This window comes from Amaranthus tricolor, chromosome 3 (genome assembly GCF_026212465.1).
Source record: "Amaranthus tricolor cultivar Red isolate AtriRed21 chromosome 3, ASM2621246v1, whole genome shotgun sequence".
In the NCBI taxonomy this organism is placed as follows: domain Eukaryota; kingdom Viridiplantae; phylum Streptophyta; class Magnoliopsida; order Caryophyllales; family Amaranthaceae; genus Amaranthus; species Amaranthus tricolor.
The window spans coordinates 31,061,629-31,080,009 of record NC_080049.1 but is presented as its reverse complement, the minus strand read 5'-3'; the positions used below and the strand labels follow the sequence as shown (position 1 = coordinate 31,080,009).

At 34.1% G+C, this 18,381-nt stretch overlaps 3 protein-coding genes across 3 annotated transcripts; 2 read left to right on the top strand and 1 right to left on the bottom strand.

Moving 5' to 3' along the window:
• The first annotated feature begins 469 nt into the window (after nt 1-469).
• LOC130809186 (prohibitin-3, mitochondrial-like) lies at nt 470-6,215 on the top strand. The gene is made up of 3 exons (XM_057674847.1): nt 470-1,055; nt 4,393-4,757; nt 6,009-6,215. Exons 1-2 carry the CDS (start codon nt 568-570, stop codon nt 4,748-4,750), a joined length of 846 nt encoding a protein of 281 aa, XP_057530830.1. The 5' UTR covers nt 470-567; the 3' UTR covers nt 4,751-4,757; nt 6,009-6,215.
• Nucleotides 6,216-7,328: 1,113 nt separating this feature from the next.
• Nucleotides 7,329-13,854, bottom strand: LOC130809185 (acetyl-coenzyme A synthetase, chloroplastic/glyoxysomal). Its single transcript, XM_057674846.1, has 18 exons — nt 13,490-13,854; nt 13,195-13,338; nt 12,934-13,089; nt 12,544-12,666; nt 12,244-12,412; nt 11,162-11,244; nt 10,855-10,956; nt 10,607-10,695; nt 10,395-10,485; nt 9,794-9,907; nt 9,516-9,592; nt 9,359-9,437; nt 9,187-9,255; nt 8,919-9,094; nt 8,652-8,708; nt 8,464-8,554; nt 8,249-8,347; nt 7,329-7,908 (listed from the first exon to the last, which is right to left on the bottom strand). The coding sequence occupies exons 1-18, from the start codon at nt 13,676-13,678 to the stop codon at nt 7,723-7,725; spliced, it is 2,094 nt and encodes a 697-aa protein (XP_057530829.1). The 5' UTR covers nt 13,679-13,854; the 3' UTR covers nt 7,329-7,722.
• Nucleotides 13,855-16,445: 2,591 nt separating this feature from the next.
• Nucleotides 16,446-17,916, top strand: LOC130809181 (WD repeat-containing protein LWD1-like). Its single transcript, XM_057674844.1, has one exon. The coding sequence runs from the start codon at nt 16,603-16,605 to the stop codon at nt 17,674-17,676; it is 1,074 nt and encodes a 357-aa protein (XP_057530827.1). The 5' UTR covers nt 16,446-16,602; the 3' UTR covers nt 17,677-17,916.
• The last annotated feature ends 465 nt before the right edge of the window (nt 17,917-18,381 follow it).

Below are 18,381 nucleotides of genomic sequence, written 5' to 3'. Positions count from 1 at the left end.
ATTTGTTTGTTGTTACTAACAACGAACAAAGGTTTAACCCTATTTGACCACGTCTCCTTTGTCAGCTGTTAGTAATGGTGAACAAATCTGATCGACTTTTTTTACGTTCTTTGCCAAAATTGAATCCAAACCTCAGCTTTGGACTGACATATGCTTATTTTGAGAATTAAAATTTTTTAACTTATTTTGGGAATTTATTTTTAAAAACCTCTTTTTTCTAATTTCACCTAAATAAAACAAAAAAGCCCAAAAACTCAAACAGCCAGTCTTTTGAGAGACGTGTCTCAAATCCAACCTATTAAAGATTAATATTTATTTACCTTATTTTTAATGTCTACTTACATTATATTTAATGTTTACTTACCATATTCTTAATACTTACTTTTAATATCATATTTACTTACATTATTCTTAATACCTAATTACAATATTTAAAAAAAATATATAATGTACCTCTCTCACAAGAATTTGTGAAACTCAAAAGTCTTCTCTTAAACCTCAACTTCCTAATTACGGCATTTTTCATTCCCTTTAAGGCTTAAACCCTAATCCTTCCAATTTTCAGCCATGGCAGGAGGTAGTCAGCAAGCAGTCTCTTTCCTCACTAACATTGCTAAGGCTGCCTTTGGTCTTGGCCTTGGTTTAACTGCTGTCAGTTCTTCTCTCTATACTGTCGATGGGGGCGAAAAGGCTGTTCTCTTCGATCGTTTTCGCGGAGTTCTCGATGAAACTGTCGGAGAAGGAACTCATTTTCTCGTTCCATGGCTTCAGAAACCTTTCATTTTTGATATTCGTACTCGTCCTCATCAGTTTTCATCCATGTCTGGTACTAAAGATCTCCAAATGGTGAATCTTACACTTAGGGTTTTATCGCGCCCCGATGAACGACGTCTTCCGCATATTTTTCAGGTTCTTGGTTTGGAGTATGATGATAAGGTTCTTCCATCTATTGGTAATGAGGTTTTGAAGGCTGTTGTTGCTCAGTTCAATGCTGATCAGCTTCTTACTGAGCGTCCTAGGGTTTCTGCTCTTGTTAGAGACAGTTTGATCAAGAGGTATTATCATTTTATTTTTAGTATTTTCTAATTTATCATCTTTTTATGTTTGCATTTGTGTTATGATGTGTTATTGTTTGAAACAAAGATTTTGCAGCTAAAATTTGGTTGATGGTAATTTTATTGTTCCTTGAGTCCTTAGAGTTCGATTTTTCTGTCCTTCTTGCTTTCTTTCGCTAGATGTATTAGTCAAATGTGAAACTACAAAAAGTTAGAACTACAGGTCTTATACTATTGTCTGATATTAGTTTTTTCTATCGGCAGATATGCAAATTAGCTTCAAAACATTAGACTAAGGGTCAAATTGATAGATTTTCACAGTAGCATGTTAGGCCAAATGGTTCAATGAACTCTGCATTTATGCATCAAAAAATTTTACTGGATATGTTTTCTGATTATACAATTTATTAGAGACTATGAGATAAATTTGCTACTTTAAACATGCTATAGTGCAATTCATACCTCAAGCTGGGCCGCCATATGCCTGCTGCACGATGATGGCTTTCCCAAGCACGTCAGGGTGCACAAATTTGTGTCTCATGTGTTCACACTTTTGATAAAATAGTACTGCCAACTTTCCAGCTTTGAAAGGAAAAATGAGAAGAAAATAAGGGAAAAGAAGATAAACCGCATCCTGCTGGGGTGCTGTGCCAAAGGCCCTAATTTTGGTGGAGCAGAACTAAATGACCTGCAGTTTTGCATGCCCACCTTTTTATAGGAGAAGAAAGCTGGTACTATAAGAGAGTCAGTTTTGGTAGTTAGCTGTGTTGCATCATGACATTTGTGATTGTCAAACCTTAATCTTACAAAAATTTAGCTTAAGCTTTTACAGTGTTGTTTTATACTCCCTTCTCTTGTTTTGCTACTTTTGTTTCTTTTGTATGTTTCACCAGTTTCACAACACTTTACTTTTTTACCGATACCTACGTTTTCTTTCTTCCCTACTTGTTTGAGCCAAGATAATGGGAGTTTTTTCTATGGGTTGTATTTTCATCTACAAGTTAGCATGACTTTGTACATAAATTATAAATGAGAAATTAAGCTGACCCCTTTTATGTTTTTGGTTAAAGTTGTATATACTTGTGATTTAAGAATAGGTGACAGATTTGGAGAAGTTGATCAACCATTAATTTTTTTTTTTGTAAATAGTTTGGAAAAGGAATCAATGTAGACAAATGGTTCAAACTAACTCAAAGTAAGACAAAATATATGGAATGTTTTGGCATGTAGGGTCATTGCGTAGTTGTAATTTGTGAAGTTAGATACGAATAAGCTTTTCTAAATTAAGTTTTTCAAGTACCTTTGTTTAAATTTTCTCAAGAATGAAGATTTTGATAAACATGCTAAGTATAAGATTCATTTAGGTGGCTTAAATGGAAAGTTGCGATGTATCATTTAAGTTAAAGCGAAAATTCTTTTGGTATCTTATTAGACCAACACTATTGTATGGGTTAGGATGTTCGAATTTTCGCTTTCGGAGTAGGAGGGTGGAGGTAGTTGAGATGCTTTGTCGAGATGGATGAGTGGACATGCTCTAAAATATGTATCTTGAATGGAAAACATAAGAAAGGGTCTTGGATCATAGATATTGAAGACAAAATGGTGAAACCTCTTACCTTGGTTTGGTTGTATGCAATAAAACAAAAAATGCATCAAGTAGAGGGAAAGTTGTATCTTTGAGGAGTTAAAAGGAGAAAGGTTTAGCCATCTAGGTCGATAACAAGAGTAAAAATATGAGATAAGGAATTTAGGATTTATGGAAGCATATCAAAATACTTAATAATGAATGGAGAATGAGAATATATGTAGATGTTCATTGAAATTGATTTTCTCAATCACTAATAAATATTAAATTGCTGGAATTAAGTGTAATCTTTATTAAATGATTATTCGTTATGTTGGTTTGCTTTGGTTTATGTTTGTCTATTTATACTGTTTGGGAATAAGGCACTGCCACTGATGTTTGTTTGTTGTTGATCACTATTGATTGATGATTAGGTGACTCTTAAATGCTCTTTTAATAGTGTTCAATGCTTTTTAAAGTTCAATTTTTTTTTGTGTAATTTATGATTTGGTATTCTGTTTCTTTTATGATGTTCAAGTGTTTTTGAATTTTAGTTGGAGCTATATCCTCCCAACCTTTTGCTTAAATCTATGATCTTTCTCTCAACTCAATTGCTATATGCTAAAGCATTGAATTGATATTGTGGGATGCAATTGAAAACTCCTTTGTTGCAAAGAATTATTTGTCAGGGAACGAAAGTGACAGTGGACATATTTTACTGAAAAAGAAAATGTGTGATTCCACTATTTCTTAAATGATATATGGTTGAGGAATGAACAAATAAATGGAACAAAATTTGGGAGTGAAGACCTTGAATTCTTGTTGACTCAATTGGTAACCGTTGATATGAGACACAATGCAATTGCTTTATGTAATTTTGCAAGAAAATCTTATGCGGTCATGCCAATTTCTTAAGAATGACCATCTCCCAACACATGCTTTCTTTCTAAATGTGCATTGCCAACCTATACAATAGAAGTCGTAATTACCGGTAATGAAGATGTGGTAAAGAAAAAGGATATTTAGCGAAGAAGCACATCCTTGGACATTTCATGAGACTTTCCTTCTAGCTTGTAAATTCATTATTGCTGCCTGATACAACGATAATTATTTTTTATGATTCTTTTTCTTTGGGAAAGTTGCCTTTTATTAGGTAGCAATTTTGGTTCTTCTCACTAATTTAATTGTGGGTTTTTATTTGTTGAGTTGGGTCTTGTAATCTCTCTTTGACGTTGTATGTAAGGAGCATTGGCGTTGCCTTAGGTTATATGGTGAAATATCAGATGTGATTTTTTATTATGTGAAATTAATTGTATTATAGTTGCTTGATTAGACTACTAACAATTGAATATTTTTTAACTTGATGGAAATGGAACTAAAGTGAGCTGAATGAAAGTAAACCAAATTGAAAACTGAATTAAACTGAATGGATAGTGAAAATGTGAAATATGAGAGTGAAAGTGATAGCTATATAGAACTAAACTTAACTGGTTAATTAGTCCACTGAATTGATTAGTAGTCCTAGAAATAAAACTCTATTCATCTGTTGTCAATATTATAAATAGCAGTTCTGTTTCTTACAATGAATGAGAGGCTCGGCTCTAATATTGTTTTTTTTGATGGTCTCTTAGTCGATAACAAATCTGAAATGATATCTTTGTGCTAAAAACTATAATGGGAATCAAGGTTGCTCTTGTTTTCAGGGAAATAATAGAAATTTTTTAAAAATGTTCTTCCTGAGGTGAAGGTGATTTTATATTCTTATCTGTGCAGGGCAAAGGATTTCAATATTATATTGGAGGATGTTGCAATCACTCACCTCTCATACGGTGCAGAGTTCTCTAGAGCAGTTGAGCAGAAGCAGGTAGCACAACAGGAGGCTGAAAGGTCCAAGTACGTGGTTATGAAAGCTGATCAAGAGAGGCGTGCTGCAATCATAAGAGCAGAGGGAGAGAGTGAATCGGCCAAATTGATTTCTGAGGCAACTGCATCAGCTGGAATGGGTCTGATTGAGTTGAGGAAGATTGAAGCTATGAAGGAGAATGCAGCTACAATGGCAAGGTCTGCTAATGTAACATATCTTCCCAATGGAAACCAACTTCTTCTGGCAATGAACGCGCCCGGACGTTAAGAGCAAGGTGAGTTGGCTGTGAATGAATGCTAGGTTGTGAATTTGTGATTAAGATTCTGAATGTACTAAAAGTTTTGAGCGTTTACTGGCGACTTGTTTTGTTTTTGCTTTATATTTTTTTTCTGTAATCCCATTGTCCAAATTGTGATGTTAATTTTCTTGTTGGAGATAACATTGGAAGGTCCTGCTGATAATTTTAGATTCGATTGTTATTGGGTGCTTTTGCAAAAGTCCTCCAAGTTATAGACTTTTAGATTCTTCCATAGTGACTAAGATGTAAAGGAATGGAAGCTCTAAAACATCTTCTTTTGATTTGGATCACTAGAGTAATTTATTCAAGGATTGGCAGCTCTGGAATAGTATAAAAGCATTTGCAAAGTTCTTTATAAATTCCACCCTGATCTTCTTAAATTGAAATTTAAACAATTTTACTTGTCTTTCTTTGTTTTTGATGTTTGATGTTTTAGTTTTATCTTCTTTTGATTCTTTTGTGCAGTGTTCATTCCATAAGATCCTTCTAATGTCTTGATCACTTTCTTATGTGTATTGCATATTTTGCTGTTTGCTGTTTGCTGTTTGCTGTTTGCTGTTTGTGGCTTCCTGTTTGTTGTTGTCTGCTACAATCTTTTCTTTAAGTTTATAGTTGGGAAGCATGAGCTTAGTCTTGAGAAGGATTATGCTAGCCACACATTTGAATGCTCACTGTTGTATACTATAACTTTCACTTACTTCCCAGCTGTTGCTCCTGCCTCCTGGAAAACCTTTTCTTCTTGAAATGACTTTATTTTCAAATAGGAAACCAACCCTATGAACTAATGAAGATGCAGTATAAGACATAGGGATGGCAACTTAGTCCGATCCTACTCTATTTCGACTTGATTTGAGGAAAATAGTAGTCCGAGAAAATAAGTCTTACTCAGAGCAAAGCTAGAGGACGTAAAATTCGAGACGGAGGTGCAGGTGACAAAAAGTCTTTTATCTAGATCAAAGTCGAAATATGCATAATCAGACGAGTCCGACTTGTTGCCATCTCTAATTAAGACGTGCGTGTTGATATTTTTATATGTTGGCTTAGGCTTAGAACTGGTCCTTTGTAAGAACTTTTCTGCTTAAAAATGTTTTGTTCCTGTGTGGTATTTGCTGGCTTTCGACTCTAACCGACAAGCATATAGTAGTACAATTTTAGCGGCCCCTCAGAAACAGTGATAACGAGATGCAGTTTGAATGTTTGATGTTATTTGTGTGTTAATCTATGCAGGTTTGTGGATGAGAAATGAACAATGTCAACTTCAACAAACAAAAGAAAATGATGGTTCGTTCTTCTTACTGGTTAATTTGGTAGTTAGGAATACTTATAATGATACTTTCAATTCACTGGGATATGTACCAGTGAGTGAATATTATTTGAAACAGATGTATTCATTGTTTTTATTTCTACTTTCTCTATGATGGGATTTCAATATTATTGTGTTTTCCTTTTTTTTATGCTTTATGATTAGAATTTAGAGGACAACGCTACCTTCTCTTTTAATTAGTTATGGAAATTATCAATGATACTCCTAAGTTTTTGCACTTTATTAATGGTACTTCTAAGTTTTTTCTGTTATCAATGGTACACTCGTGATTGAGTGTCTTACAATGGTAAACTTTTCTAATTTTTTCCGTCTAAAATTGTTAAGTATTTTTCTTTTTTTTTATTTTTCAATTTAAAACACCAAAAAAAAATAAAAGAGAGAAAAAAAGTTAATGGTTTTGGACGGAAAAAAATAGAAAAGGTTATGGTTGTAGGACGTTCAATAACACAAGGGTATCATTGATAATCAAAAAAATTTAGGGCTACCATTGCTAATTTTCGATTAATTATTTGTTCCCATTGGAATTTCCAGAATAATTATTTTACCAAATTAAATGGAGCTAATACTTACTACTACTTCACTTCATATCTTTGTGTAGAAGCTACCCCCTACTCCGTCCACCCTCCCTTTCAGCAAAGCTTTCCCTGAATCATTATTGTGAAATCAAAACATTTACACTTTCATAAAGTTAATTGATAAGGACTATGACGTTAAAAAAATTTCCTTATAAAATTGGAATGTTTGAAGTATTCTAATATAAAAAAATTTAAATTGATAATTTCATTGTTTTAATATAAAGAATATTAAAATTGATGATTTCATTTTTTTTGTCTTTATTAAAATAAAAAGATAAAATTGATAATAGTGACATTTTTATTTGCATTTTTTGTTCCACTCAAATTGTGCTATTTGTTAACTTTATATTCTTTTTAAAATTTTCATTCACGCCTTTCTTACACCTATTTATCATGTAATAAATTATAAATTAAACTGAAAATGAAAGAAATGTAAATAATTAGATGTTTTGAAATTGAAAAGGCAACAAAACCAAAATGAGTTTTAGAATACGAGGGTATAAATCTTCTCATAAGTTATATATATTGAAGTAGTATAGATCTTTATCTATTTTTCAATTGTATTAGGGTATAAATTTACTGCTAGCTAGGTAAATGTCAAGAATACATATTATAGGATACTTGTCTCATAACAAATGACATTAATTTAAAATAATAATAATAGAACATTTATTACAATTAAAAAAATACTGGTGTCCTCAAAAATTAAAGGAAAAAAATGAAATATTCAATTTTCAATTATTGCTCAGTTTTCAAAAAAAAAAAAAGCAATTATTAGAAAACTGTGATACCAGGCAGCATACACAAATAGAACAAATGTACACGAAAATTTTGAAATACACTAAGACAACAATGGAACTGCTACACTGTGGTACATTAAGAAACAACGACGACTTACGCAACAAACCAAGCGATCACTCGCACAGGTCGAATCGAAGGGAGAACTCCCCGTTATAAAAATCTATTAATACACGTTGCAGAGGACGAGCCATGACGGAATGTATGATCGTTACAACCAAAAACGACTCAAGATATGATATTTTTATTTATCCGCAAGGGCAATAAGTTGATCAACAACAGCTGGTTCCGCCAGAGTGCTGATGTCTCCGAGCTCATCTAGTTGTTTTGAGGCGATTTTTCTCAAGATTCTTCTCATTATCTTTCCGCTCCTTGTTTTAGGGAGGCCAGGTGCCCAATGAATCTTATCGGGAGCTGCAAATGCTCCGATCTGCATATACACACGGTTTAAGAATTTGCACACGATGGATTGGACACTTAAAGTCTCGATCATTTAGATTTTAGCAAAAACCGAAAAAGGTCACAAATCATCGGAGGGGTCTATGAGGGTGTGCGAGGTGATTGACCGCACAGGGCCTCCTATTTCTCCCGTATATGAAAAGGTTAAATAAAAAAAGATATGTTAAGTTTATTAATAAAACAAAATATTTACTATAAATAAGACGCAAAATAAAAGTTTTGCACAGGGCCCAAATTTGATTATTGTCTTCAATGTACTACTACGTGTGCAAAAACAAGTCATGCGGGTGAATGGTGATCACGAAACTAACCTGATTTCGGACAGTCATTACAAGACTTTTACGAAGTTCATCACTGTAAGAAACACCCTCGATCAGGGTAACAAATGCATAAATACCTTGCCCTTTAACCTGAACAAGATATAAAAGTTGTAAAGATGGAAGAGAGGCGTAATATATCTTGTACAATCAAAGCAAACGCAAAAAAACGAGTTGCACGAATGTGCGATAAGAGTCCCCGTAATTACCTCATGCTCAACTCCGACTACAGCAGCCTCAGCACATTGAGGGTGTGAAACTAGGGCAGATTCCACTTCAGCTGTGCCGATACGATGACCACTGTGCAGAACACAAAAATTCGCGACAAATTGTCATTTGATGTGCTACTTTACGCTATAGATCCTTTAATTCGGGGCAATATGATAACAGGAGATACCTCACATTGATGACATCATCCACTCTCCCGGTGAGCCAGTAATAGCCGTCTTTATCCCTGGGACATACAAGCGAAGACTTCAGCAAATGAAAATGAAGAAACAAGATCCAGTCGTTCAATATGCCAGTGTCGCATATCATCATCATCATCATCCCAATGAGTCCCACTCAATGCCAATGTTGCGTAATTAGTGATTATATTCATAATATGTCTTCTACGGAATAATATAAACGCTTACTACACTCATCGAAGAGAAAAGATTATTACCTGCTACAGCCATCACCGGTAAAGTAATAACCAGGGAATGGCTTGAAATAAGTGGTTTCGTATCTTTCATGATCGCCGTAGAGTGTACGGAAGGCGGATGGCCATGAGTGCTTTACACACAAGTATCCGCTACATTGACCTTCTATCTCATTGCCCTTCTCATCTACAATGACAGGCTGTACGAGGAACAGTGCGAAAATGAGAATATAGGAGCGTAAATGATGAATATGAGGGATTAAACAGCGGAAAAATGAATTTTGCAATCAACCTGAACACCAAAAAAAGGATAAGTGGCAGAACCGGGCTTCTGTGCCCAGGCACCTGGTAAAGGAGTTATCTGTCGGAAGCCAAAGTCAATAACATATTAAACTGTGCTAAAATTAGTCCATAAACAGTCATTGGGTATCAAAAAAAATTAGGGGAAAGAGTATTTCACCCACCATGAAACCGCCAGTTTCGGTCTGCCACCAAGTGTCAGAGATGGGACACCTGGATTCTCCAACAACATTGTAAAACCACCTGAAAGAAAGCACATTCAAGGTTAATACGGGCGATCATCATAAAAGGTCCAGAGGATGAGGGAGTGAGATTGAGGACCTCCATGCGCTAGGATTGATTGGCTCCCCCACACTTCCTAAAACTCTTAAGGATTTGCGTGAGTACCGAGTAACATGCTGCATAACAAAATGAGCAAATTCAGTAACAAATTGAATGCCCGCACATTAAAAATCTATACTTCATCAATATATAAAGACTACAAGAAAAACCCGACACATGAACATATAATGTACTAAACGTTAGGTAACTTCCGAGATTTGTTATGATGTTATAATTTCTAAATTTTGTGGAGTGTGAGTCTTTATGTATATATATACCTCGGTGCCCTCGCGCATAAGAGATCTGATCAGTGTAGGAGCAGTGTAGAATATTGTCACTTTGTATTTATCAACAATGTCCCAACAGCGTCCAGCATCTGGGTAAGTTGGAGTCTATAACACAATCAAGCAAGAATACGTAAATAATCGGATACTTTAACGTTAACTACGCACACATTTGCGGTTCCCTAACCAGATTAAAACAAGAGTTCAATGACAGCAATGACTAATTTCAGACGTTAAACAGTATTTCAATTGAACACTTCATCCCCCTTTTCTAAAAGATAAAGATTAAAGATCTCAATATATATCCAGATACTTAGCACATGTATCCTACAAATAGCTTATATGCAGACTGGATATAAAACTAACATTTAAAAAACTGGGATGTTTATTCATCTAAACAGAGCTATTCATTCGGTTCATCGAGTTGATTTCGGGCTAGATGTTTCAGATCGGTTTGAAATCGGGTTTTGTGCCCATATTTTTTTACATAATTATAGATCATTTTTGGAGTCGGGTCAAATTGGATTCGGTTACAACGAATCTGTTTCGAACATTTCTACATCTAAAAGACTCAAGGAAGAGGCAGCATAGTTACCCCTTCGAAGACAAGACAACTAGCTCCGTTCAGCAAAGGGCCATATGTGACATAACTGTGTCCAGTGATCCAACCACAATCAGCTGTGCACCTATATATCACATGCAAGAAGAAATCAAGAACAATTCTACAAATGTTCTCATAAGCACATAAAAAACGGTAAGAAGAAAAATATATAATATAAACAAATTGATTATAGTATATATCAATACCAGTATATATCGGAGGGCTTGTATTCAAAGGCATACTTAAATGTTGTCGCAGTGTACACCATGTATCCTCCAGTAGTGTGCAGGACACCCTACACGTAATTAAGCGTGTTAAGAATTCAAAAGTTAAACAACAAAGTTGATCAGCAACAATGGCAAAGCCTTAATCCCGACAATATACGGTAGAAAGTTGATCAATTTTGAATATTCAAAAGCGTTGATTACATAGAAAGCATAGTCACCCATTATACCTTGGGTTTCCCGGTGCTTCCACTTGTATAAAGCAAGAATAGAGGATCCTCTGCGTCAACCCATTCAACATCACAGGTACAAGGGTACTTTGGCACAACATCCTGAAGAGCAAATCACAAATTTAATTCCCTTTAAATAATCATTTCAAACTTACTTAAACAATTAATAACTAGACACAGATTGTCTATTGCCATCATACCGAGTCATAACAGACAACCGATTATGTAAGAAGACCAAAATGACTATAAAGGGAATTGACGCATGCCCATCAATGTCGTATAAACATCGCTGGAAAATCATACTGACCTGCCACCAAATGTCTCGTCCTTCAGTCCATTTGGTGTTCTCTCTTTTCATAGCTGACTGGTTTTCATATGTTAAGCATACATCTGTTCAAATAATTAAAAAAAATTATATTTTTACTTCAGATTCTTAAGCTTATAGGGAAAATTTTCAGATTACACGACACAAATGCAACTAGCACCCAGTAAGAACACAAATGCTCCGAATTGAAAACAATTAGAGTATTAAGTATTGTTGATCAGGGTAGCTTCCACAACTCATCAAATTGCATCTTCTTTTATGGAAAGACGGCAATGAACATTCATAATCATACTTGTCAAGCTTCGTTTTGTGGGGACAACAATGAATCAGAGAATTTCATCTCAACTTATGTAATAAATGCACCATTTAGAAAAGCGGAAATTTGGAATTTCGAGAAGGTTAGAAAAGGAAGAGATATGCCAAAGTTGACCTCAATACCGACAGTGAAAAATGATATACAAAATTGGGACATATGACATCAGATCAGAATAAATGAAAGAGTAGAATATGAATGGATCCTGGATGATCATTGAAACTGATTATCTTATTTGTAGATTTGGATTAGATAGGCTGAATAATTACCATACTTTTTTTACCAACCATCTCTCACATTGACTTGTTTCGGTTCATGTCGCTGATCCCATGTGTTGGGATCAAGGTTTTGGCATTTCTGTTATCAGCAATGAATTCCATATAATCAGAAATTGAACATTATGTAAAAACAAAATTTTACATCAAAGAATACAAGCGAATCATGGTCATACAAATCATATCCTTTCCTTTTCATTCAATCAGGTCGCCAACTAGAAACACAAGTATTGATTATTCATCAGGCAATTTGACTTCCATGGACCAAAATTTGTCCATTGCATATGTATCTGTTTAATTGTCTTTCAACTTAGCTACCAAAAAACCATTAAACACAAACACAAAACATTTGGGCATTCAGCTGCTCCTAGACTTAAATATTAGCAAACTCTATTGTAGGTCCCTCCCTCATTGGTAGGATTTTGGACGGGAAAACAGGCAGTACGACTAAAAAAAAAATTTAGCCTAGTGTGTACCTACAGAAACGCCGTCTTTAGCTGACTGAACGATAGCAGCATCTACAATGTCTTTGAGTCCAATAACCTTTGCTCCTCTTTTGACGGCATTGCAAGTGAGGACAACTTTTGGCTTGCAATCAGTGATCCTTTGCGCAAGTGATTCGGCAGAGAATCCAGCAAAGACAACCTAAACAAACACCCATATCAGAAAGAAGTGATGATAGCCATAATAAGAAGCGGATTAGTTAAAATTTGAAATTTTAGATAGCTATTGAATTCGTTCAAGAGAAGCACATAAGCAAAAGGTTTGAGAAGTACCGAGTGAATAGCACCAATTCGAGCACACGCAAGCATTGCAATTGGAAGTTCCATGAGCATAGGAAGATAGATGATGATGGAATCACCCTTCTTAACACCAACATCTTTCAAGTAGTTTGCTAGCTGTTGAAAACACCCAAATCATCACACCTAACAAGTCAACTTAGCACAACTTTTCCATCACTTAAAATCAAACTAATAGTCTAGATCAGCATCACATGATTTCTAATCTTCTAGCGAATCGCGAATAAAAATAGCAAATTATGGTGGTTTTAGTCTTTTTTGGGCCATTTTGTTCGAATCACGAATTCAAAAAGCAATCAAATACTAAATTATGTTACACTAGTCTAGATCCAAACCAAAAAGAGAAGAAACAACTAAAACATTTACCTGACAGACTTTCTCCAAAAGCTGGCTAAAAGTCAACTTATCATCCAAACCAAGATCATTCCCTTCCCAGTATAATGCAATTTTATCACCATTTCCACTCTCAACATGTCTATCCAAACAATTATAGCAAATGTTGGTGATCCCACCTTTGAACCACTGCTCAGATCACAACAAAATAAGTGATTAACCACATTCCTTCAAAAGTTAAGATTTTTCCAATAAAATGATCAAAATCATGATTTTTGAAAACAAATAACCCACCTCAATATTTATAGTTCCATTTCTCACATCAAGATTTTCTGAACAAACTTGCTCTCCCCATTTCTTCTTCCAGTAAAACTCTGAAGCAATATCAGACCAAAACCCTGCTGGATCCTCTACTGACCTTTTATACATCTCCAAATACTTCAAAAAAAAAAATTTCAAAATATAGCGAATTCCAACAAATCAATAACAGTATAACAAATTTGATAAAACCATCAAACCCAACTACCATATTCTATAAATAGCAAATATTTAACACCCAAAAAAACCCAATAAAAAGCAGAAAAATCACCTCTGAAGGAGAAGAAATAAGTGCATTGCTCGAAAAATCTTTGCTAGGAAAAACATAATCATTTTCTTCAGAAGCAAGAGCTTCACCAAGAATCACAGCATTCAAACTAGGTATATTTCCAGCCCCAGATGGGAAAACTGGCAAAGATTCAACATGTCTGAGGTGATTTTCCGTCGTCAAATTCTTCATTTCCAGCGATCGAAGATGAAATCACAACGACCCGTTTAATAAAATTGACTAAAAACAGGACCCAGATCGCAAAACAGATGATTCCTTTTGATATTTGTTGATGCAAGTTGTTGGGTATTTCTTGTATTAATGCTGCCACTATATAATAATCTGGCTTGACCAGTCCAGTAGGGGAAGAGAGAGATTGCATCATTTTCCATAGGGTATTTGACTTTTTTTTTTTTTTTTAATTCCTCTGATTTGAAATAATCACATCTGATTTTGACATGTTGTGTAAAAATATATCATTATAATAACAATTATTATAAATCGAATGTGAAAAAATCAACAAAATTTATACTGCTTTATTAGTTTTTCTTATTAAAAGTTCTGAAACGATAAGTAATTAAATGTCAGTTTCAACTTTCAACACATTTTTATTGGACTAAAAACAAGACGTGTAGATCTCATTGGCGCCTAATGATAGTTTAATTAATTAGTTAATTAGGCTAATAGATCAAATTATTGTAGTAAGTAGTGCTAATGGAATGATAAAAGGAATAGAAAGCATGTTGAAAGAATTCCAAAGTTTGAAAAGTTTGACTAATAAAAATGGAACAACTAATTAAGCGCAAGAATTATGGGTAAGTTTATTGATCGTCTGTTTTTCAAGATTTGATTTTCATCACTTACGAATAGAATTAAGGAAAAATTGATATTAATAATTTAATTTTTTACATATTCGCTGTGAATAATCTCACTTTTGAATTATTTTTTAATAATTCAACCTCTGCCCTTGGTTTACTATCAGTTGCCATTTTATTTAATAATAATAATCCAACTTTTGCCCTTAGTTTGCTGTTAACATACCCTTTTAATATGCTGACAGCAAACTAAAAGCAAAAGTTGAATTATTAAAAAATAATCCAAAGTTGAAATTATTCACGGCGAATAAGAAAAAGGTTGGATTATTAATTTTAATTTTTCCTAAAATTAATTATTTATTTTCTGTTTGCTTGTATAGATTCTCTTAGACTATCCGAAACAAAAAAATAACTAAGTAGTAAGCCAACAAATTGAGAAATATGATGAGATGAAATTGAGAAAGAGATAGTCTTTGGAGGAAACTTGAATGGGTGAATGGTGATTTATAGAGAGTTACTAAAAGGGGAAGGAAAGTGCATGCAATGAAGTCTTGTTGATTTTGTCTTGTATGTATAAATAGGAGTAAAGAGAGATGGAGATGTTGGTGTGATGGCTTCACAATGTGAAGTTCACATCATTAGAGCATTGGGGAGAAAATTCAACTAAACCAAAAAAAAAAAGGAAGAAGAAAGTTTGCTCATAAAAATTAAGTAATTCCTCCATTCTATATAATTGAAGTTAAACCGAAACATTTAATTATATTAATTTAATGACTAGAATAAACACTTCTAAATAGAAAAATATGGTAAAATTTCATGATGTTTTTTATTGACTGTAAATGAGTTGCTTTATAGAACTTAGACATTGAAATGGAATTAGAATATATTGTAATGATTAATTAATATTAAATATATTAATGGAAAAATTTGTAAATTTTATTATTGTAATTACCTTTTTGGATTCTCAAATTATTATTTGTGTTTTGTAATTTTAATTCAAGATTATTAGATACTATCCTTGATTGTTAATATTTGCTATATTTTTTTATTTTACACTATCGAATGCACTATAATATCCATAGTTACACATGACAAAATGATTATTAAAAGATATATTATGAAAATATATATTTAGATGAATTGAATATGATCCATGTAACTATGTTTGTTCGTACAATTAGACTTTGCTCGATAGTTATTGACTATTGTTATAAATTGTAGTCATGGGCGCGTTTAGGCGGGTAGCGGATCAGGTTTTGCCCTTACAAACCTACATGTGAACCTAAAATTTCAAAAGCTCATCCACTTTAGCGGGTTTGCTTTGTTTGCCGCTACATGCCCTCTTTTTTAGCGGGTTTAGTTTGTTTGCCCCTACATGCCCTCTTTCTTAGCGGGTGGAACCCGAGGGTAAATGAGTTTTTTTTTTATTTTATAATTAAGTAAATAACTATATTTTTATATTCTTATTGTTGGTTCATAACTTATGTCGGGTATAAGTAAATAACTAAATTGAGTGAGACAAAGAAATTGAGTACTAAATACTAATATTAACTCCCTTCAGCACATGAGTCCCATTTTTTATTTAATTATCTATAATTTATATTTTGTTCTTAAAATAGGGTATAAGTTTAAATATAGTTAGGGGAGACTTTGTCTTCGATTCAATGTAAAATTTATTAAAATTAATTTTTAAATACTTTTTTGTTGGATTATTGGGTAGGCTAAAAAGAGAAATAACTAGGTGTGAATATTAAAAAGAAAAAATTGTTCTAAATAATTTTACATATTGTCCATCTACTGTGAATAATCCTTACTAATAATTAAATCTAAATGATTCAACCTTTGTATATTTTTTGCTGATAACATTCATTTTCTCATTTTAACCGACTACTATAGTCTATAGATACGTACTAGTCGTTGCACTCACTTTTTTTTCCTCCTTATGCTTCTTCGTTGGTCTAATTATACTCTTCTTTGATTGTAGGTATCTACAAAAATCGGTTAAAATAGGACAAGGGGTAATATTAGCGAAAAATATAAAAAAATTAAAATCTTTAGAAATAATTAATAATTGAATTATTTACAACAGATGAACAATTAAATGGAGTTATTTAGGATAAATTTCCCTTGCATTTGTTAATCGATAGTACGGAGGAACAAATCTATCGTCAACTTCCGCAACGTCCATTGTCCACCTCCAAACCGGCCATAACCCAATCATCCGTTCACAAGTCTGAAAAGTGAAAACCCCCAAATCATTTTCTAATCCTAACCCAAGAAACCCTAATCGAAGCCTTAACAATGGGAGCAACCGCACCAACTGATCCCTCTAAAGAAGCAAACCAAGATCCATCACCAGACGAACAACAAAAACAACGTTCTGAAATCTACACTTACGAAGCACCATGGCATATCTACGCCATGAATTGGAGTGTTCGTCGCGACAAAAAGTACCGACTCGCTATTGCTTCCCTTACTGAACATGCACAAAATCGAGTCGAAATCGTTCAACTCGATGATTCTACTGGTGAAATCAAATCTGACCCTTCTCTCTCCTTTGACCATCCTTACCCACCCACTAAAGCAATTTTCATTCCTGATAAAGATTGTTCTAAATCTGACCTTCTAGCAACGTCATCCGATTATCTTCGAATTTGGCATATAAACTCGGATTCTTCTAATTCGTCTAAAGTTGAGCTTAAATCTTTCCTTAATGGCAACAAAAACTCAGAATATTGTGGCCCATTGACTTCTTTTGATTGGAATGAGGCTGAACCGCGTCGCATTGGGACTTCTTCAATTGATACGACTTGTACAATTTGGGATATTGAGCGAGAAACTGTGGATACTCAATTGATTGCTCATGATAAAGAGGTTTATGATATTGCTTGGGGAGGTGCTGGGGTTTTTGCGTCTGTTTCTGCAGATGGTTCTGTTAGGGTTTTTGATTTAAGAGATAAAGAACATTCAACTATTATCTATGAGAGTTCTGAACCTGATACTCCTTTGGTTAGATTAGGGTGGAATAAACAAGATCCAAGATATATGGCTACAATTATCATGGATAATCCGAAAGTTGTAGTTTTGGATATCCGTTTTCCGACACTTCCTGTCGTTGAATTGCAAAGGCATCAAGCTAGTGTTAATGCCATTGCTTGGGCTCCTCATAGCTCTTGTCATATCTGTACTGCTGGGGATGATATGCAAGCTTTGATTTGGGATTTGTCTTCCATGGGTCAGCCTGTGGAAGGTGGGTTAGACCCGATTTTGGCTTACACTGCAGGAGCTGAGATCGAGCAGCTTCAATGGTCGTCGTCTCAGCCTGATTGGGTAGCTATTGCTTTCTCTAATAAGCTTCAGATTTTAAGGGTTTGAACTGGATTTTGTTTGTTGGGGGAAGTGGGTGGTGTTGATTGAATGATTGTAGCATATCTGTCTATTAATAGAAGGTGAAATTTCTATCTATTCTACTGAGTAGTGTTTGTTGCATTGGTTTACTCCATTTGTATGAAATCTGGTTTTATTCTATGTCCTTTCAAAGAAAGTGATGCAATTAGTAATTTGTATTGAAATGATGCTTTTTACAATTCAAGGTGATCTTATGATTGTGTTTGAGTTGTTTTAGTTAATGTGGTGAAAGAAGTTTTACACTTGTTATGTGAAGTTCTGAATGAAATTTGTGGTGGTCATGTTGAAGAATGTAAATGTTGAAATTTGTGGTGATTATGTTGAAGAATAATGAGTGATAGGATCACCTAAATAGAAGTTAAAAGATTGTATGGTGAAGCTTAGAATAAAGAATCATGTATGATTCAGAACCAGAATCTTGTTTCTCAGCCATTTTAAAGATTTGACACCCTCGCACCCCTTTCGATCTGATACACAACATCAGAAGCTCTAGCTTCGATTTGCGTTATGTAGCAAATTTAAAGGGATTCAAAGGGATGTAGAGCCATAGAGGTGTGTTCATTTTGCTGTTCTGCCTATTGACTTGCTGTTCTAGCTTAATGGGGAGGAGTTTTGTCCTGTTATTCGGTTGCTGCGAACTTTTGAGTCCGGATTTATGATGGGTGTTTCCAC